At 37.2% G+C, this 22,260-nt stretch overlaps 3 protein-coding genes across 5 annotated transcripts in view; all 3 read right to left on the bottom strand.

Moving 5' to 3' along the window:
• LOC146465459 (clathrin heavy chain linker domain-containing protein 1-like) overlaps window positions 1–22,260 on the bottom strand; it is a 60,766-nt gene that overhangs the window by 10,575 nt on the left and 27,931 nt on the right. The window lies entirely within an intron of this gene.
• LOC146465461 (alpha-1A adrenergic receptor-like) lies at window positions 2,581–5,003 on the bottom strand. Its single transcript, XM_085128714.1, has one exon. It carries the CDS (start codon window positions 4,237–4,239, stop codon window positions 3,343–3,345), a length of 897 nt encoding a protein of 298 aa, XP_084984840.1. The 5' UTR covers window positions 4,240–5,003; the 3' UTR covers window positions 2,581–3,342.
• Window positions 10,534–17,984, bottom strand: LOC146465460 (uncharacterized). Of its 3 annotated transcripts, XM_085128672.1 has the most exons (6): window positions 15,947–16,514; window positions 14,585–14,619; window positions 13,433–13,512; window positions 12,751–12,801; window positions 12,593–12,637; window positions 10,534–11,298 (listed from the first exon to the last, which is right to left on the bottom strand). In XM_085128672.1, exons 2-6 carry the CDS (start codon window positions 14,589–14,591, stop codon window positions 11,155–11,157), a joined length of 327 nt encoding a protein of 108 aa, XP_084984798.1. In that variant the 5' UTR covers window positions 14,592–14,619; window positions 15,947–16,514; the 3' UTR covers window positions 10,534–11,154. The 3 variants fall into 3 exon arrangements, 2 of the variants coding, with proteins under 2 accessions (XP_084984798.1, XP_084984797.1); XM_085128671.1 differs by lacking the exons at window positions 14,585–14,619; window positions 15,947–16,514 and adding an exon at window positions 17,299–17,984 and having other exon boundaries at window positions 12,751–12,794; XR_014868291.1 differs by having other exon boundaries at window positions 11,161–12,637; window positions 12,751–12,794; window positions 13,433–14,619; window positions 15,947–16,691.

Here is a 22,260-nt window from a genome sequence, read left to right as displayed (position 1 = left end):
TCAATTCCCGAAAAAGTCCATGAGTCATTCGAATGTTTGTACCGGTAATCGCCAAAGAGGCAGAGTTCTTGTAAAAACAAAGAAAAGAAAAGAAAAAAAAGGAAATTAATCCCGTCGTAAACCCACATCGAGCGATGGAAAAGCATTATTTGGTTACCAACAAATATTAAATAACCACATGTGGAAAAATGTAATGTAAAGAATAGTAACAACAACAAAAAAACAAAACACCCACATTCTTTTCAACACGAGAAATCTTTTAGAACATATCCCACCACTCTTCCTGAAAATTTAAACTTGAAATTAATCTCAATTCCCGAAAAAGTCCATAAGCGATTAGAATGTTTATAATCGCCAAAGAGGCAGAGTTCTTGCAAAAAAATTTAAAAAAAAAATTTAAAAAAACCAAAAACAAAAACAAAATCAGGACACCTTTAAACCTTCATAAACTTGTTCAATAGTTCAATGAGGGCTAACACCAAAGGAAAACATGTAAATCAGAAGTTATTCTCTTTATTTACACGCCAGTGGACGTTTTTACCGTGTTTGAACACAGTTTTAATTTATGTTATATGAAATTACCGCTCAATAGCTAGGATCTCAGCTATCACTTGGACTGTCACACTCTAGGATTTCATAGAAAATTCAAAATCTTCACGATCAATAGATGTCAATATTGTGTATGTGTCAAGAAATGCATCCCTTATCTTTTAATACTGGGAATTAAGTGCGGAAAAAAATGCAATCAGTAAACTTTGACACCTGAGATTTAATAGTCACAACGCACAATTCTGAAAAACAAAATCTCTCGAATTCCTAGGCAGTTAAATCTAGAAATGCATTGCAACAGTCGAAAACAATAAATTTCTTACTCTTACTGTGCAACTGGTAACTGGTAACTGTCTTGGACAAGGAAAACGGATGGAAGTTGCCACAAGATACTTCAAGTAATGGTGGTCCTGAAATAAAGCTGCAGGAAGAGCTGAGCTGAAGAGGGAGGGAGGGAGGGAGGGTGGGAGGGAGCAATGGAAAGAAGAGGGAGGGAAGTTAAGGGTGTAGGGGAGCTGAACGCTAAGCCAATCAAATCCCTGGGATTGCATTATACAATGATCCAGTTTTAATAATGACTAAAATCTCATGGTCGCTGAGCCAATCAAAACCCTGGAATAGCATTATCAAATGATCCAGTTTTTGATAATTGTATCTATTATTATTTCATCAAACTGTCAATAATTTTATTTTCTTGCTTTAGTAAGGCTCCTAAGGACATGAGCACTTGATGCGACGAGGGACCGTCGAATTACAAGGTTGTACTTTCCCAGGGTTAAGGCGACTTAAACGTGACTAGAATTGTTTTAAATACGTTTTAATTAAGCCGTTTGAGACTTAAAACTGATGAGACATTTGTCAATATTTATATAAATACATCAATATTTGCATAAATGATTTTTTTTTTGTCTGCTGATAAGTAGAGGCCGCGTTTGATCAAATTAGCCTCAGGGAGCCTCGAGCATAATGATCGAGACTGATGATGGATTCCCCCCTTTGGGTTTTTTTTTATGTAGAGCTCAATAGAATCAGAAGAAAATCTTTTGTCTCCCTTTCGGCGGTCAGACGGAGTCTCCTTAGCAGCTATTCTGAAGGAAAGTAAGTGGATTTTCCTGGTTTTAGCAGGCTTGGGTTAAATCCTTTTTCAATTTCATTTTTATTGTGGGTGGGAATTAATGAATGCCCTCGAGCAAAGCTGTATAGCTGACAGAAAGTAGCTGTTTTTATACCAAGCAGTTTGTTCATATGAATATCAAGTTTCTACCTTGCCATTTACAAAGAAATTTTATCGCCAAGAGAATTATGAAAACGCAAACGTACACGAATACAATAAATTGTTTACTTTAAAATCAACAAATGCAAAAAAGTTGTATTTTAGTTAATATCCACTTTAGTAATGAAAACGTGCCATTGAACAAAACTAAAAGCAACTTACTGATAGGTATGTTATTGCGATGTCATATGTTAAAGACATTTAATTAACGCCCTTTTATATTGCCGGTTTTCCGTTATGGGCCTCCGTGTGTCAATACAGGGATATAGTGAAATATTTTTCCCAATGGGCACCTGCTTCGATGTGTTAGCTGCGACATAAAATTATGTCACAAACTGAATGCCATATCACTTTGAAGTACTAAGCGGAAGTAGAAGATATGTTTGGAAAAGCAAACTGTAGTCTTTATATCGCGAAAACAAGTGAGAAATCAATGGAATAACGACCAGTAGAGATAACACTACAGATCACTGACACACTTCTGACACTTGTTGCCCTCGGATTCTGGATCGACTTAAATTTTGCAACGAGTTTTGTCACCTGTTTTGTAAACGGGAGGTACCTCCCGTTGATTCACTATCCATTGCTTTTGTCTGAATTTCGACCGCTTAGGAATTCTTAGGTGTATATATTTTATAATAGCACTAACATTCTTGTCTTATCTTCTCAAGGAAGCCCGCTTAGTTGAGGATGACAACTACCCGTTTATGACACCCTGTCCGAGACCTTAGCATTGCGCAATACCCGTTAATCCGAAAGCCGATGAGGTCAACACATTTCTATTCTTCAATAACATTTTCATTTGCGCTACACAAAATTTCCTAAGTGTCTCATTATGATATATTTACAACCTCATTACTTCAGAAGTTCTGCTGAACAATGGGAAAAATTCCTTCCACCAATATACTGATAAATTTAAAATTACAGACTGTGGGTCAAAGCTTCTGGAAGCAAAATATTCCGGGGGCGGACCGGAGTTAATACTCTATTTACATCCATTGGTGAAATATGTTTACATGCAAATGCAATAGTTTATCAACATTGACTATTTTTAAATGCTAACACCTTTTCTGAAAAACAATTTCATGTCAAGTTGAGTCTATAACTTAATTCAGTTCATGAGTTCGAGGGCTCCAGAAATGTACATAACTTTGAAAACAATACACGATCGATGAGAAAACTGTCTTATCTCATGAAATCAAACAATGGGAACAAAATGCACAAAATAGCAATTGAAGATGGCTATCGATTTCTCGCGAATTTCACAGCTAATTACGGATCAAGAGTGCTGATCTCTTGGATGCTTTTGACTTTTAAAACGGGAACGGCGTGTTCCCTTTACAAAGAGTTTCACAAAACCAGGGAGCTACTATTCGATATTCAACACAATCTTTTTACACCTCAAAATTTAATCCTTTTTTGTTTTTTCGTGGATTAAAAACTGATCCGACAAACACGGCTAAAAAGTAGTAGCTTACTGCCATTACTCACTCGATCATCTGTTCATTGCTGTTAATGTTTCAAAGAAAATCTGGCTTTTCCTCCCAATGATCACGTCGGAGAACCAGGCGATAAATCTTCCTGAGTTCTTTTCTGAAAATCTGCGTTTTAAGGCTGTATATGATAGGGTTGATGGCGGAAGAACACAGCGCGAGCGTCTGCGTGCATTTCAAAGCACGCCGCACACTTCTACTGTTCACTCTGTAACGGAAGATCATCGGCAGGACAATAACAGGAAGCCAGCAAATGATAAACACAGCCAGAATGTTTCCAATGGTCTTAGCGGCAATGTTTTCTCTTTCGCTCTTGCCTCGTAAATCTTTCTTGGTCTGGCCAACTTGACGGGCAATGACGCGCGCTTGCCTGCGGGCAACAAAGTAGATACGTACGTGAATGGGAACGATAACGATAACAAGTGCAAGAGTGTAGTAAACTGTCACCTGTCGGAACGAGCGCTTAACACCGCTTGGTATACCCAGCGCCAAGGATACAGCCCAAATAAAGCAGAGTAAAATAGCAGCACCTTTGAATTTCGCTCTAAGCTGGTACACCATGGGCGATACGATGGCTGTATATCGGTCGATGGTCACAGCAGCTAGGTTGCTGATGGACGCGAGCAGGGACGCGAACGCGAACGATTTTCGCACAGCACTGTAGACCGGGTTATGGGGTAATCCGTAGAGAAACGCCGCATACATCGGTTGAGGGACGAGACAGGCCAGTAGATCAGCAAACGCGAGGCTGATGATAAACACGTTTGAAACGGTGTGGAGTTGGCGGTTGTTAGCTACCACAACAAACACCAAAACGTTACCAAAGATACCAATGAGGCTGAACACCACATTGACGGAGGCGAGAAGAGTTCCTTCTAGTTGTGTGAGGTCACCAGCCGTGTTTGCTGAGCCATTCTTGGCCATTCTTCTTTTCCGAAGGACTTGTTCGGTTTTTCCTCACAAAGTCAGATCTTTCAGTGTTCGGCAACAGCTGCAGCTATCAACCTAGTGTGAGTTCATGAAGTTTAACATGACTGCCGTTTCGGGGCCCGCTATTTATAACAAAAATTTCTTCCTTTCGTGGTGAATCAGACAAGCTTGAAACGTGGAATCGTGGTTACAGTTTCCGCATTCGTTTCAGACACATGCAGTAATATTTAGCAACTGGATCGTTTCTTATTGACCCATTTCGGCCGGTCCCACTTCAGCGCTTTGCCTGTGCGTGATATTAGTTTACTGAAATTTGATTCGTCTCAAAGATAAACTATTTCCCCTAAAACACGCTTAACACCACGAACCGTCTCACATCGCACCGTGTGGAACTTAATTGGAATGAATTCGAAGCCGGGCACAACCTTATAACACAGCTAGTGCCAATTATGTAACTGTTTCATACCGTCTACGTGATGCAGATTAGTTCAGGAGGACACCAGACACTGAGTTAATAATATATGAACCAGTGTTTACACCTGCTATCTTAAGAGAAATTAAAAACAACTATTGTTTCTCAGTTTCGTTAGAGACTGAAAGTTGATCGCACTAAAGCCGGAAACAGCGGCAGCTTCCTATCAATATGTATTCTAGCTAAATTTAATATCACTTTTCTCCCGAGTTTCAAGGGTAGTTTATAGAAAACCCACCCCGAAGACATTAAAAACAGAACGCACTGAATCAGACCCCAAACATAATTTCGAAGAAAAATGTCAAACTGTATTTTCATCTTAATTTTTAATTTGACAATGCAAATGAACGAATGCGAAAGGCTTCCTCAAACTTTTGGCATTATTTTCTATCAAATGATATTATACTGCAAATAAATAGCTGGTTTTATTTTTTGAAATAAGTAGTTTTTATTTCAGTAGCACATGAACAGGAAGCAAAGTTAATTCAACGTAAAAATTCAGGATTCGTTTGCATGCGGCCAAGTTTGCTTTGTCGAGACCTAAAAACTGCTGTGAAATTGGAAATAAAAAAAAAAAAAATGGGGATACGTCAAATATTACCTAATTATCCGCTCTAGGCAATTTTGAATTGAACAATATTAAGTAAGGCTGTTTTAAAGAGACAATCTTTTATTATCAGACGGAGCAATTCGGCTGATTACTACAAGTCTTGACCTTAGGCAAAGTCAAGATCGAATTCTAATGAGACACCTGAATATATATATTTTTTTGGCAGCGAAGCTCAAAGTTTGAGCTCCTTTTGAGAGATTAAAGTTTTGTAAAAAAAAAATAATGCCCTAACTCCTTGATTATCTACAGCCGTTTTTTATATACGGCGTTTATTCATAGATGTTGACCATCGAACAAATATCGATCAGCAGACAACACTACTGAAATGAGAATTCATCTTCGACAGATGGGCGCCAAAATCAATTAACCAATGTAAAAAGCAAGGTCGCTGACTAGTTGTCTTTAGGACTTTAATAGAAGCAAGCTAAAAAATAAGTTTGCTTTTCTACCGCTGTTGTGCGTAACTATTTTAAAACTTCAATTACTTTACTCCCTCTGCAACCACGCTCAACTGATTTGTAAATGGCTTCCCTTGCAGAAGCGCTACGAAAGCCGAAACCTTTACTAAAAGCCTGTTTTTGTATTGTCGTTTAGTACAGACAAAAACTAATTACACATTGACGTCCATTTTCAGGGAATATTTGCAGATGGATAATCGTGTTCCCAGTTTTGCCGCTAAGCTAGATATTTCAAGTAAATATTCTCAAACGTAAAGCTGGAAAGAAAATCCTATCAGCTTTTAATACCCTTATGCGGTTATTCGGTTAAACCGTACCTCATGAAAATTTGGTGTTTTTAAGTGCGGTCGGTCTGTGACTACTCAAAAGCTAATGAGCTTTACTGCACCGTGGCGTGGTGTCATAATACTAAAGCAGGTGCAGGTCGGCTCTACTGCAGCGCTTTTCGTTTTTCAACTGGACTGTCAGGCCAGCGTTTCCTCTTTTATCAGTTAATAAAATGCATCTTTGAGATTCGTGAAAAACGAAGGCCTACAACCAGTTTTCAAAATAGATGCTTCGTACCCTAGTAACGAGAGCAATTGCTTACTGAAACAGATGACAAACATGAGCTCTGGTGCGATGCATTCATATTGCTCATGCAGTGCTTTAGATTTCTCTCAAAATACCCCCCAAGGTGAGTCAAGCCAAACTATGTCCTCCGTATTTAATGCAAATAGTCTGATCGATCTTAGGCAAACGGTGTTCGGTGTCTCCTTTGTTGTTAAAGCTTGTTATGTCTATCTTACGACGCAACAAAATATTCACCACTTCATTAAACTTCCCCCAAACAACCTAGATCCTAGATAATCTGCATCGCTGTAATACTTCTCGGCAAGTGTTAATGCTGTACAAATCATCATGCAAGGGAAGACTTTATTATAAAATGGCTGTAAAATATGGAAACAGTTTGGTATCAAGCTTCGTTCACCCGCGCTCAGCCAAAAACGCCGAGTTTCATGATACGGATGTCGCTTCATTTCGTCCATTTCTCTCCAAAACGAATTCCTTTCGTGCGGCTATTCAAAGCAAAGCTGTAGATGACTACTGTGTTTTTGTGCCTCTCTTTTCACTAAAACCGGTCCTACAAATTGCAATTACATACAAGTGAAAGCAAACAAATTGACCATGCTGAGTTAAAATATAAATTACACAAATGACAGTCGGCTGCCTTTTATTTACATAGGAAGTGAAACGAAAACTTCTAAAACCTCCTCTAGCAGACATTTCAGTCAACATTAACATAAACGTTTGAAAGGAAGGCCACTTGCGAAAATTATTGGGAAAAAAAACTAAGCACACGGCTGCTTCCTGTGTTTTTCGGTTACTAAAAACGTGACTTGCATTGCAAATATCTGGCCCTCCTACTTGAACTTAAAACTCCAAGCAATGATCAAATACAATAAGAGAAACATCACCTTCGATTAGTTTCGAACGTCAGTTGTGAATATAATTAACTTTTTATGGCTCCAGAATAGAGTTTTATCGGCTAAGCACTTGTCATCCAGTAAACATTCTTGAGAGTTTTGAAGAAAACGTGCCAGCTTTCGTTTGCTAAATAAGGCGGAACAAGAAAACTTGTTCTTTTCATCGTGTCCATTCTTTAGGATAATCGGTGATGGGATCACGTTTAACACGATCGATCGATTTGCAGCAGAAGAAAGTAGAACATGAAGCAGAAATTTTGGCATGCAGGAAAAATAGGATTTTAATGTAACTCTTCCTGGTCCATAAATGAATATAAATCAACTGTTTAAGGAAAAATGGTAAACTGATAACTGGTAATTGTACACCGTAATTTCGCGAAAAAAAAGCCCCGTCAAATGATTTACCTCGAGAAGATGATATTTCAATTCAAATATCGATTATTAAAAGTCAGGACGGTCACTCGTTGAAGCACACAGAAGAAGTAATAACCAGAAAATATCGGAATGAAATGAATTTTTATCATTGATTAGGTTTTCGATTCTAGTACTTCGTATTTGTTTCTATTTGCAGTTCATTAGTATTATCCAGGACACCCATTGATACCAGCATATGTTATCCTGGTTAAATGATAGCCGCTGATGTTTCTTCTTCTTTTTCCTCTTCTTCTTCTCTAAACCCCAGACGCCCACACAGTCTTTTCTTAAGGGAGTCGTACTACCCTCTTCCGTGGGAAACGACTGCATGATGTGGGGGCTATCAAAACCCCCAGTGCATTAATTATGAACCAATCAATAACGCCTACAAACTTCAAGAGGGCGTTTAAACGACCGAAGGCGTTTAATTGAGTAAATACGTAATGGTTGGCGCGTTTCAGGGGCTGCCGCCCAGCATCTGTTTGGAGGCGCCAACGATAACGGGAAATTACCGGCGGATTACCCTAGCGAAACTCAACTCTTTATTAAAAGACAGTGACAAACTGTCACACACGCTCAAAATTGTATATGCAAAAATTGTTTTAAATCGTTCCGGCAATAAGCATTGAAAGGCTGTTGATAAAGCTTGGATCTTTAATACGTATTGTGAAACAAAAACAAGGAATGTTTGATGAAATCTGTGAAAGAAGTATCACAACATACTCCGCAGTTTGTCGTGGAACATTTAAAGTATTAAAATACTGTGAAAATAGTTAAGAATATTTCAAAAAATTAAAAACACTTAAAAGTGGGAACGGTCATAAGTTATAACCATATGAGGTGACAATCTCACAACAGAGTTAATTCTCTGATCCATCATTTGGGTGCTTTATTCCTCTAAATATTAAACTGCGGTTTGGACTACAAAACTGAAACGTCTGTCTTCAAGAAGTCTGAAGGCAGGCCCGATCGAATTCTCACAAGAGATTTCAATTTTGTCGATCTACAGGCAAGTATATAAAAACATTTATAACAACTTTATTAAAAGTATGTTTGTGTTGAGTGGTGCTACCGAAAACATACTTTGACAAAATATAATTTAACACGTAGGCTTCAGTTTATTTTTTAGTTTAGTTTATTTATTTATTTTGGAGGGCAGGAGCTTTTATTTCCTCATTAGAAAACAAGATTGTGGTTTTGCTGTTTAGAACAATTTCATTAAAGCAGTAAAAACAACTTGCAAATCAAGAAAAAAGCAGAAGGGTAGGGCAGTTTTAAATCATGTTAACCGTTGAGACGGAGCATGTTGCGAAAATTTCTATTTGAATGTCGAAAATAAACTTAAGGTGTGTTTTTAGCACTCGCTACCTGCGAGTCAGTCTACTTCCTTGTTTTTCTTGGTTGAAACTTTAATAAACTTGTAACTTATTTTGTAAACGACGAATTTGACTATACATCACAAGAAAATATGGCATTCTCACTGGAAAAAATGATAAATTTACATGCACTGTAAATTTTCCTTTTTATATGTAAATAACATGTAAATCACCTGGAAAATACTGTAATTATCATTTTACGGCTAAAATGCCTTTTTACAGGATCTCAGAAGATACTGTAAAGAAACTGTAAATATTATGAATAGAGCATGTAAAAAGTGAGAAACATCCTGTAAATTTGTAAGACACTACAGCCAAGATCATGTAAAAAGAATGTAAAAAGTGCCTGTAACCTGTAAATAACATGTAAATTTTGGAAGAGAGTGCGTTTGACCTTGTAAATAGGTTGTAAATCTTGCCACGACCCTGTAAAAACTCTGTCAATCTCCTAAAGGGACTGTGATTTGACCATGCAAAAACTCTGTAAATCGAAAACGGGGACCTGATTTTACTCTGTAAAATCCCTGTAAATAGAAAAGGGGACTGGCTCGTCGCTGTAAATACCCTGTAAATGGAAAAGTCGGGCCTGGTTTTTCTATGTAAAAACGCTGTAAATCATAAGCGGGGGACTACTTTGACTCTGTAAAAACGCTGTAAATCGAAAAAGGGGGCCTGGCTCGTCGCTGTAAAAAGCCTGTAAATAAAATAGGGCGGCTGGCTTGATTCTGTAAAAACGCTGTAAATCGAAAAAGGGGCCTGGTTTGATTCTGTAAAAAGCCTGTAAATCGAAAAAGGGGGCCTGACTTGATTCTGTAAAAAGCCTGTAAATCGAAAAAGGGGGCCTGACTTGATTCTGTAAAAAGCCTGTAAATCGAAAAAGGGGGCCTGACTTGACTCTGTAAAAAGCCTGTAAATCGAAAAAGGGGGCCTGGCTTGATTCTGTAAAAAGCCTGTAAATCGAAAAAGGGGGCCTGGCTTAATTCTGTAAAAAGCCTGTAACTCGAAAAAGGGGGCCTGACTTGATTCTGTAAAAAGCCTGTAAATCGAAAAAGGGGGCCTGACTTGATTCTGTAAAAAGCCTGTAACTCGAAAAAGGGGGCCTGACTTGATTCTGTAAAAAGCCTGTAAATCGAAAAAGGGGGCCTGACTTGATTCTGTAAAAAGCCTGTAAATCGAAAAAGGGGGCCTGACTTGATTCTGTAAAAAGCCTGTAAATTGAAAAAGGGGGCCTGGCTTGACTTAGTAAAAAGCCTGTAAATAAAAAAAGAGGGCCTGGCTTGACTCTGTAAAAAGCCTGTAAATAAAAAAAGGGTGCCTGGCTTGACTCTGTAAAAAGCCTGTAAATCAAAAAAGAGGGCCTGGCTTGACTCTGTAAAAAGCCTGTAAATGTAAAAAGGGAGTTTTTCATACACTTTTTAAATTTGAAAAAAGAGAAGAATTTGACCCCATAAATCACAAGAGGCATTTGACAGTAACAATTAATCAAACACCATTTTCATTCCTTTGTTTTTAATTGCAAGGTTCTTTTTAAAACCTACATTGTATCTGTATAAAAAGTTTCTTCATCACCATGAATAACAATGTTGATCACTGAAATTTTCAATAATCAGTACAACATCAAAAACAATGATGCAATATATACATGCAGCTTGCTAAAACTTATTTTTCTTTGTTAAAACAGTTCAATACTCTCATAAATACAGTATAATCTTCATAACTATTGCTGAATTCATTTCATTATTCATTAAATAGAGGAAAGTTCATGGCCATTGAAATTTTATCATTGACTGTTGAAAATATTTTAATTAATTAATTGAATTTCTTCATGTAGTTAAATATTTTAAATAATTGTAATTTTATCATTGACTGTGGAAAATATTTTCACAAGTGAGCACAGGGAATGGGTGCAATATTTTTTATTACAAGATAAATTTTGTATCTCAAAGTGGTTATGTAATGTTCATCAGTGTTAAAAAAGGTAAATTACAGTAGCTTTCTAGGACGTGCATGGAAACAACCTAATTTTCCCCATCAGATGACTCCTTATCTGCAGTGATTATCCTTTCTTATCACAATAATTTATTTTGTTCATAAACCCTTTGTCCTAAGGACCTTACAAATCACTTTTACTTGAAGTGCTTTTGTACAGAATGCAAAAGTGTTTGCATTTGTTTTCCAGTACTTTAGATTGTACACTTGGTATGGTCTTGGCCTTTAGATAGTGAAGAGCAACCATAATGGCCTTATCTTTGGCAACCTACAAGAAGAGCAAATATGTTTCATAAGGGCTTGTGACATAACTTCTGTTGTATTGGATTATGCCTACAAAATACACATGTATGGTAATTTGATTTTTCCCTTTTGATGAGTACATTTTTCCCAAATTATTCATTTCGATAATAAAAGCACTAGTGGGAGAGATTTTATGTATTCTTTTGACAGCGTTGTTTAAAAAAGACTTTGTAAAGTTTCAAACTATTGATCGACAGCTGTGCAGGCTTTAGTTTGCTTCTGAATAACAACTTACTACCTAAGACATAAAAAATGCAATTCAACCCCCATGAGAGACTACTTAAAACATCAAACCCATGTGGTGGTTGATGGAATGTCCTTAAAATCAACTTTCTGTGTACTTAAAAAAACCTGTCTTTAATAGCTCCAACTCATTCTCCTTCATATTCTGCAATCGTTTCTGTTCATACTCTGAAATTTCCTACATGCATGAAAACCAAATAGATAATATCAAGTTATCATTGATAATAAGCAAGAGGGTTAAAAAGTAACTGCAGTGCTTGGTTGCCACTCTGACCAGTATCCTGGAAATCTTAAGCTGCCGTTACATGTTGAAACTTTTAGCTGAAACTTGTGTGCAATGGCGCTGCGAAACAAGTTTCAACAGGCGTTGCACAGTGTAACATGGTCGGTTCAGTGAAACTTTTTCAAACTTCTGTTGCAAGACAAGTTTCATGAAAAGTAGAACAGCTTCCTACTTCTGCAACGGCACGAAACGGTTGCAATGGTGAAAAAAAAAAAGAGTTTCACCGTGTAACACCACTTCGCGAAACTTGTTTCGCAGCGCCATTGCACACAAGTTTCAGCTAAAAGTTTCAATGTGTAACGGCAGCCTTAGTGGCCCAGGTCAGAACAAATTTGGCCTTCTTATGACTGTCCTCCAGTTTAACATAAAAATCTTGTATTATGAGAAGCCCAGACTTGTTTGATTTAGACCAGAACTGGGCAAAATACTGTATAGCCGGTGATTCAAAACAGAATACCTACTGGAGCTCCAGCCATTGCTGGGACTCATTGAAAGGACTTCCACAGCTTTTAATTTATGGTCCCAGAAATAGATTAAGGGCCATTCCACTGTCTTTTCGATGTGACGAGGGTCAAATGCTAGACCCCCACGGAGTGGGCATGACCAAACTTCATCCCAACACAAATGTTTTTAATAATTTAATATTCAAATTAATGAAATGTTTTCAAAAAAGTAGACAACCCACATGACTAAAATCTAATTCCACTAGAGCAACATGTACATGCTTTCTTACCTTACTGGTGTCATCTTCTTTGGCTTCCTTCTGGTTAGCAGCAGTCTCGTCAAGATCATAACAACAAGACGTTAACAAGGTATTAGTGAAAGTATTATGATTATTTTAAAAAAAGTATTGTGATTTACACTGATTAAATATTTAAATAAGAGGGTTACCTTAGTACATGTTGTCTGCTTAAGCCTCTTGGTGGAATTCTCAGCTGAATCCTGCCAAAAAGTTAAAAAAATAATAATTTTGATGAACAGTCAAACCTGTATTACACTGTAAGCACAGACACCATCTTGTGTGGACAATCATTATTGGGTGAGCAGCAACCAAAATCCCAAAATTACTTTTCCTTATCTTCAAATTTTGCCATTTGCTGTCTTAAATATTGCTCAGTTCAAGTTCTCCATTGTGATAGGAAAACAAATGAAAAACCAAACCATTCCTGCTTATAAGCATGTGCTTCTCTGATTCAAGATAATTTTATTTCATAACATGAGAAGACGTATATGTGTTGTTGCAGCCCTACTTCATTTGAAAAGATTGCCACTCACAAATTTATACATTTGAAAACCCAACAGCATGACAATGATTGACAAAACAAGTTTCAATTTGCATGAACATTATTAAGACACAAGTAGTCATGTGAATATCCACAACTAGACACTAAGCTGAACAGGTAAGTGTACAGTTACTGAGTTAGCATACACAAATCCTTCATTGGTGAATTTTTATTGTTTACATTAGAGCATTCTCTAATTCACTAAATCCAGGTTTTACTGTATTACTTTGCTGCAGCCGGTTAAAAACAAGTTGGAAAAGACCACTAAGTAAAATAAGAAATGGACATACTCTTTCCTTGTGGGTAGTGGACTGTTCTGCCTGCTTCCTCTTGGAATTCAGAGTTGGTTCCCACATGTAAACAGGGAACACTTGTTAGAGAACAATAATAATGATATGAAAATGAACACCCACTGAATAAAGGCTGTCATATATAGAAACAGTTACATAATAGAAAGCTGGACATGTATTTTAAAGCCAAGTGCAGCAATGACAATGGCTACATGTATGTAAATGTAATTGGATGCATGGCATGCATGTGGGCCATGTATTTTGGTACACTTCTTTCCATACATTATTCTACAAAACAACAAGTAACATGAAATAACAAGATTTAAGGTTTTGACGACAACAGAAGCACGCAACAGTGTGCTGTGCTGTACAAGTACTGTACTTGTAAGATTCCTACAAGATTCTTACAAGATTCTTGAAAGATTCTTACAAGATCTTGGTAAGATCTGATAAGAATCTTAGTAAGGAACTTAAAGTCGATAGTCAAGATATAATAATCAATCTCAAGCTTAAGACATCATAAGAGGTATCATACATGTAGGACACAAAATCAAGATTTGACCAACAGTTTATTAGAAGGTCTCACACCATAAAATTGTGAAATTACTATAACAAAGACTTTAAAAAACCGTTTATATGATCTATAGAAAACCTGTTATTTCATTTAGTGATCATTTTTTGTCCCCCTTATTTACAAATCATGCAATTAACTGAACTGGAAACTGAGTTATACTCAAAAATTAATAAGTGAACCTATTACACTCAATTTGGTTTGATTGTGTCCCAGAAAATTTACACAGAGAGCAAAGAGGCAGTGTCATTCGGGTACCACAATTTTGGGTCAAAATGCACTACCTTTAAAATACAAGCACTTCGTTGATTTTTGACTTCAAGAAATAAAGTGAATCTTGAGTAAAAAAAATGAGCTAAAATAAGTAAATTAACATTAAAAAATAAAAATAAACCCTTTTTTTCTCACAAGGTCTGCATTTAACTCACAGATGATCACTCAGTTCAACTGGCTCTAAACATGCACTTTGACAATTTGTGGTGGCTCAGAAAAATATCATAGATGCTTTCACTTTGCAAGTGTTGCTTGCCAGCTCCAACTTATAAAATTAATAAAATATTGAAAAATTAATCTTCTCCCACATTTCATTCAGCTGCACCTCCAGGGCTAGAGGGACCTGTACAGGAAAATAAGACAGTCATGTTAACTTATGTCCTGACCAGAGTACACAGTGTTATCTCATTCTCTTACTTCAGTCAGCATTCTCACAATGTTTTGTAGTAGCACATGCAGACAACTCAGACAACTGGCTGTCTTGTTCATAGGAAACCCAAGTCTAAATTTACAAGTGGCTTTGATATAAAAAGAAAATTCCAAGCTCAAATACAAAAAGATTATTATAATGATTATTTCACTGTTAACTGTACAGATGTATGTCTGGACAGTGCAACTTACATTGTACTCTTTAAGAAAACATTATTGCATTGATCAAAAGAATTGTTACTTAGTGTTCCCTTTATTTTGCTTGCTATTTTCAACTAAAGAACTATGGTATCAAGCACTGATCAAATACTGTCATTATTAAAGTTACAAAATTTTATTTAGTTTTATTGTTCCTGAGTAGAAGTAGCAGAAGTCACGATTTACAACAAAATTAAATCAGTTAAAATAGACTCCAACAGTCATAAATATAAGTGACTTTATTGAGCAGGATTTGGTGACTTAACTCTGAAGCTGCAGTCTTGAGTCTCGACCTTGACATTGGGTCATCCCATTTATTATTTGCACCCACCCCCCCCCCCCCATTGAGGGCTTTTGTGTCTACCCCTATCAGAAATAACTTTTCAAGACCCCTTTAGAAATTAAGATCAAAGTGCCGACACATTACCCCTCAGGAAAAAAGAAAGAGTTCAAAGATACCGATATAAATGCCCCTTCAGAAATAACTCTTAAAGACCCCCTCCCTCCCCCTCAGATTTCACAGTACCTCAATAGGGAACGGGGGGGGGGGGGGGGGTGCAGATATTAAATGGAATGGCCCATTACAAAATGGAGTTGAAAATCTACAGTAAAACCGAAAATTGTGCACTTTAAGTCAGTTCTTCTGAGTGATCACAGTGACTGGCTAGGTTGTCATTAACTTTTTAGACAATGTTGCAGTGAGCTTTTCACCCGTAACAATATTGTTAGTTCCTGATCTGAGTAAAATGAGCCATACACTCCACGAAGATCATAAACTGATCTTCACGCCAAATCAAGATCGATCACTCACGTTTTCAGCTTATACCAAGACTGTCATGATATTAACCCAGCTACAAATTACTCCATAAAAGCGTTTTCAAAGGCCTCATAAAAAAACTAAATGGGGAATGACCACCTCAACAATCTTCAAGAAGCACATATGCATGCTCGTTGTCTGCATGGATCCATGTTGTCTGTAATTTGCGTGGATGATCACACATTTTCATGCAGTCTTTCGCAAAATGATTGGTGTCGAAACTTACCTCTTTCTAAAAAGTGGTTGTCCACAGTTTGCTGCTTGAAGCCATCATTTTTTTTAGCTTACAGAGGTAAAATCCAGAGGAAATGTGTGCTGTATACTTGAATCCCGCCTAAAATCTAACATGAAACGGTCTTTCTCCGAGCCTGCAGTGGCATATCTGCTGACCAAAATGGTGCCCAGTCTTCTCAGTCTGAATGAAATCCAAGATGGCTGCCGGTGTTGTTGCTGTGATTCAGTGTGATTCCGGCCCACGTTTATCGAATATCCACGTTTTCTTCCTCATTTTAAAAGCTAGCATTGTACATGAAAATCTTAGGAATTATGATTCAAAGAACTGTTGTTCTTTTTGGCATTAAATGGAGTTTAGATTCATCAAAGAAGGTTTGTAAGTAATAGTGTTTTCACGACAAATGCGTTTCAGTGTTGGACGGTGCATTAAGTTACTGCGAATACAATCTGTAAACTGCAAACTGTAAGTCTTAACAGTCATATCTTTTAAGCCTTTGTTTAGAAACACACATGTCTACATAGCGTTTATCAACTTAGGACACTGAAGAAGACAGTATTAAGATGTACAAGATGTCACTAATGTAAAGAGATTATCACAGTCAGTGTGAGAGTCTTGCTGGCATTTATTCTTAGATCCTGTCAAGATTCTTGTAAGATATTATGAGGTCTTAATAAAGAATTGAGGTAACAGAAGGTTTTTTTTTACTAGATCTTCATAGAAACTGTTTATAAAAGATCTTTTTCTTAATTACCAGTATTGATGCTAAGATCTTACCAAGATAATTGTAAGGTAGTAAGATCTTAATCAGAATGGTTGTAAGATTTTGGTACGAATTTCGATTAAGATCTTATTAAGAAAACATTAAGAAATTGGTAAGATGTTATCAAAATCTGTTTAAGATCTTATTTTTAATTCATAGTAAGATCTTAACAAGAATTCTTATAAGATCTTGTCACAAATTTTGATAAGATCTTAATAAGAAAATATTAAGAAATGGAAAAGATCTTATTCAATTTTTTTGAGATCTTATTGATTGTTAGGTTGAGGATTTTTTCAAGATTCTTACAAGTATCTTACAAGAATTTAGTAAGGTCTTGTAAGAGCTTATAAGATCTTAAAATGCTGAAGATTGTATAGTTTGTATTAAGATTTTATAAAGAAGTGCCGTAAGATCTTATTAAGATCTGTAATCTTAACAAATCTTAACAAGATCTTATTAAGATCTTAGTGTTATTTTCATTCTTACAAGATTCTTACAAGATCTTGCAAGATCTTACAAGATCTTAATAAGATTTCCACCTGGGATTATAGTGTTGATAATAAAAAAAAACTATTTATCTCACCTTTCTGCTAGTTCTGCTCGTCTTTGCAACCTGAAGTCATAGTTCAAAGGGAGGTCTTTGAAGAAAGCCATTTTTGACAGAGCTCCAGGGCACCGAAAATTATTAAAAACCTGGGGATGAACCAGTCCCCCTTTTTCGAGCTGAGCTTACCACCGTTTTTCTTCCTTTTTCTCGCTTTTACCGCTTTTACCAACCTCGTACCCAGAGTCCTCAGGTTCTTTGGCCAGCGGTTAGTCGCCGGCGTTGCCCCGCTCAAAAAGCCTGAAGACTCTGGGTACAAGACCGGCGCTTTTCGGGAATTTGTCCACACTTACCAGTTCCAGGCTCCTCACGGTAAAACGGCCATGTTTTGTTGATACCCAGACCCGGCCCACTGGCACCAGAAACTTCGGATGCAATTAATGATACCAAAATTTCGGTTTGAATTTCCGAAATTTCCAGGTGTCAAGAGGAACGGTTTTTTTCCACTTCAATGAACCGGTCTTGTTTCGAGATGAACTTTCAGGAAATTACCGTTCCATTTGCTTCTGAACCGAAAATTCCAGAATTTTTGACAAAATGAATCACGCTCACGGTTCAATTAGTGCAGTTCCATTTGTCCAAAGAAATCTACCGAAAATTCTATTTAAATGGTATGCGCTCAGGGTTTTTACAGCGACAAGCCAGACACCAATATACGATTTAGAGGGTTTTTCAGAAGTCAAAGTAGTGCACCCTTTTTGGATTTACAGGTTTTTTACAGCGAGTAGGCAAGGCCCCCTTTTTCGATTTACAGGCTTTTTACGGAGTCAAGCCAGGCCCCCTTTTTCGATTTACAGGCTTTTTACAGAATCAAGCCAGGCCCCCTTTTTCGATTTACAGGCTTTTTACAGAATTAAGCCAGGCCCCCTTTTTCGATTTACAGGCTTTTTACAGAATCAAGCCAGTCCCCCTTTTTCGATTTACAGGCTTTTTACAGAGTCAAGCCAGGCACCCTTTTTCGCTTTACAGGCTTTTTACAGAATCAAGTCAGGCCCCCTTTTTCGATTTACAGGCTTTTTACAGAATTAAGCCAGGCCCCCTTTTTCGATTTACAGGCTTTTTACAGAATCAAGCCAGTCCCCCTTTTTCGATTTACAGGCTTTTTACAGAGTCAAGCCAGTCCCCCTTTTTCGCTTTACAGGCTTTTTACAGAATCAAGTCAGGCCCCCTTTTTCGATTTACAGGCTTTTTACAAAGTCAAATCAGGCCCCCTTTTTCGATTTACAGGCTTTTTACAGAGTCAGTTCAATTCCCCTTTTTCGATCTACAGGGTCAAATTAATTAGTCCCCCTTCTTCGATTTACAGGCTTTTTACAGCGTCAAGCAAGTACTACTTTTCAGCGATTGTAAACGCTTTTTTTTACATGTTATTTACACGATCTTGTAAGCAATTTTTACAGCTCATTTACAAAGAAGATACTGTAAATATGTGTAATATATTTTACAGTATATTTACATGTTCCTCAAATAATCACTGCAAAAAAGGACCATGTAAATAATATTTACAGTAGTTTCCCATATTATGGTAAAACTGTAAATTTCATGTATATTATGTTTTACAAGTACTCACCTTGTAAATTAAAATTTTCAAAACATGTAAACTAAGGTTTACATAATGTAAATTGTAATTTACATGTGCTGTAAATTTTTCAACTTTTCCAGTGTCTAACGCCCAGTTTGCCGAAACCAAAAACCAATCGCGAGTAGGTTTAGGTCGGTTGCGCATTTTGCCCTTCTGTTGTTGAGTTCAATCGACCACAAAAAGCCTTCAACTACGACAACAGGATTACAATCAACCTTGAAAGTTGGAAATAGATCAACTCAATAAATTAAACACGAGGAAGAGTGTGGCATGGGTTGGAAAAACGAGGCACAGCCGAGGTTTTTGTTAACCAAGTGCGAGGTGTTTGGAAATCGGATGAGACACTCTTTCGAGTGTTTGATATAGCTTCTCAAAACTACTAATAATTCTTGGAGAAATTCACGGCAAAAGTACACCACGGTAGTGATTTCCTTTGTTTTCTCTTTATGAATTATTGAGTTTTAGAACAACAAGCCACTACTCATTTTTTATTGAACCACAAAATGAGATACAAAACATAAGGGTTAATGCTTCTTCATAGCGCCGGATCATTTAATTTAGCGAATTTAGCATTTTCATGTAAATTCACGAATTATTAAAAGATCATACAAGTACCCTTGGTCAAATTAGTGGGAAAAAAAGTGGAACAAAAAGTGAGAACAACAGGCTGAACTCAAAGATTTCTCCAGTGATACACGGCAGTCGAAAATGACAGTTCATTGCGTTTAAAAGGTCAACTCGATAACGACAACTATGAAGCCTCCAAGCACTTGCAACAGTGGAATGTTTAGAATCAAAATATCGATCAAAACGTTTGTGATATCTAGGAAAATTCCCAAATTTGAGAGTTATTTCTTGCACAGAGTGGTACAGACTTTCTGAGTTAAGAGTATTATAGAAATGCGACCTGCTATAAAGAGGGAATTAAAGTAAACACTTTGTCCTTGATGTGGACTGTTTAAATATCCAGAGGCTTCCTTCTAAAACAGTAAAGGAGGCGGGTGGGGAATATAGGAATTTCCACTTGCCCCTAAACCTAACTCTTAATTCTATAACTTGCCACACCCTTTTTTCACTTACGGCCAACGCGGGAAAACGACTTTTCTATTTCATGCCAGAAGAAAAATCGTACTATTTCAGGCCAAAGTGTTCCAGAAGTACCCTCTATTTCAGATTTCAAAAACCATGTCCTTCGTACTGCCACTAAGTTGTGCATGCGCGATATAGTTTCCCCTCAGTCTTGGCCGCTTTTACGTTAAAACTTCTTCAATACTTTCACTTTGTTTTGTAGACTGCTATTTCAAACAGAAGATGCACAAACAAACAGAACATGCTGTCAGCGAACGAGTATTTCTCTCAAAACGAAAAGAAGGCGTTGCACTCTAAACTGTCGTTTGAGTTCAACGAAAGGAAAATCTTGTTATTGGTGTCTTCATGGCGGAGCGCATGCTTTGTTTTAGAGTTATGAATATTTAAGACAACCTTACATCAAATTGTAGTGAACGGAGTTGTCCTCATCCTTCCGGGAATTTATAGCTATAAAGAACGCCATGCTCGGGCTACGTATTGTGAAAAAATAAATCTCTCAAACCCGGAAGCCCTGGCCGCCAAATCTCGCCATTAGGATATTTTGGGTGAGGGATGATTGACAATCAAGTAATTGGCTTGCCGTGTTATGACTGGATGAGTGCGCTGGTAAGGAAGGTTTCAGCCTCACTTGAGACTGCACTTCGGTTCTTTGAAGTTGCGGCGTTTCCTGGGCAACTAAGTGTGATCAGCCAAGTGAAACGACACCCGATCACATTCAAATACCCTTCAAGTGCATTTGAAGTGCCGAGTGTAAATCCACCTATTATCTCGGCAGACACATGCGACCTTTGACTTAGGAAACCTTGACGGTTTTGAAAATCTGACGCATCTTAAATAAAACTTCGCAAATAAGGAAATAGTTTTGCTAAGGTAAAAAAGTCCACCGAAATTTATTTAACAAAATTACAGATAAGTAACATTTGTGCTACGAAACTGAATCAGGGAATCGAAAGCATAGCAAGTGTTTCACACACAAGGAAGCCGGGTATTTAATTTTAGATTAATGAGATATTGATTACACTGAAAACGAACTAAAAAAAGAACATTCACGAATCTTCTAAGATAAGTCAGAGATACTCAAACCCGCTAGTTGTGAACCGTAAAGTTTATGCTAATCTATGATATTCGAGTAATCGTCAACAGAAACCGACAGAAGTGTGGACGGAGAAGGCTTTTATCGTTTCAGTGAATAAAAATCGTGTAAAAATACAGTTACTTACCAAGCTGGTCTATGGTGCAGTTTATTTATCGACTAATGGTGGTCTTAGCATTTGAGTCTGTGGATAAATCCCAACATCTGACCATTCAATACTCCACATGCTGCTAATGGATTTTTAAATTAATTAATGAAAAAGAGTTATCTTTCCTTTCTACTAGGCTTTCTTCCAAATAATTAAATACGTTGAATTTTTTCGAACAAGGAATATGTTTTTTTTTTGTTGCAACATCAAGGTAGACTCCAATGGAGGATAGATACAGTGTTCGGTTATTTGATTAAAATAGCCCATGTCGATACATGCTAAACTGAAACGGTAGTCACAAATTTTGGCTGTATGCTGATGACAATAGACAATAGCTTTTTTCGCTGAAAAGCTGACGGGAAGAGGCATGCAGCTCCGAAAGCGCGAATATTCTCGTCACCCTCGTTTGATGCCTTGTACGTATACTTCATTAACTTATACAATCTTCTAACCGTCAAACAGTTTGTTGGGACGCCCAAAGGGTCAACATTTCCGTCACTTCAAACATTAACGAAACTGACAACCATTTGGGTTACTGGGCCGAAAAAAGGAAATGTCAACAAGGAAGTTAAATTTGAGTCCAAGCTTATTATTAAGCAATACTAACAATATTTGACCACTTACGATGCTACTAATTATACTACTGAACAATACTTACAACACTAATAACAATAAATAGGGAGCTTAAGCAATGACGACGGCGACGGCAACGACAACGCCGCAAAGCAATAGGTTTCATGAGCAAAAACAATCGCTCTGCACGTGCGTTTTACATTTTGGTACTTTTTTTTCGCTGTCCTCTGCAAAACAACAACGTGAAATGACCACATTTAAGGTTTTGTGGAGAACGTGAACGTACGACGGTGAATTTTTCATTTTCTTTCTTAACTTGCACGCCACTCCTACCATTTTGGTTTCTGCATAGTTCACCATTTTTGAAAAAGTTGAGCGAGTTGAAATAACCGCGAAGTAGCACAAATGAAATAAAGATATATTTTCGGGTGACGCTTTCGTTGCCGTTGCCGTCGT

This window comes from Pavona decussata, unplaced genomic scaffold, assembly GCF_977016875.1.
Source record: "Pavona decussata unplaced genomic scaffold, jaPavDecu1.1 SCAFFOLD_156, whole genome shotgun sequence".
Lineage (NCBI taxonomy): Eukaryota > Metazoa > Cnidaria > Anthozoa > Scleractinia > Agariciidae > Pavona > Pavona decussata.
The sequence above is the reverse complement of the archived record's forward strand: the minus strand, read 5'-3'. Positions and strand labels throughout refer to the sequence as shown.

Coding starts and splice junctions, on each gene's coding strand:
- LOC146465460 (XM_085128671.1), bottom strand. CDS start 17,369: ATGGCTTTCTTCAAAGACCTCCCTTTGAACTATGACTTCAGGTTGCAA. Junction 12,795..13,432: donor CCACTACCCACAAGGAAAGA/GTATGTCCATTT, acceptor GGCAGGATTCAG/CTGAGAATTCCACCAAGAGG. Junction 12,638..12,750: donor AGCAGACAACATGTACTAAG/GTAACCCTCTTA, acceptor GATCTTGACGAG/ACTGCTGCTAACCAGAAGGA.
- LOC146465461 (XM_085128714.1), bottom strand. CDS start 4,239: ATGGCCAAGAATGGCTCAGCAAACACGGCTGGTGACCTCACACAACTA.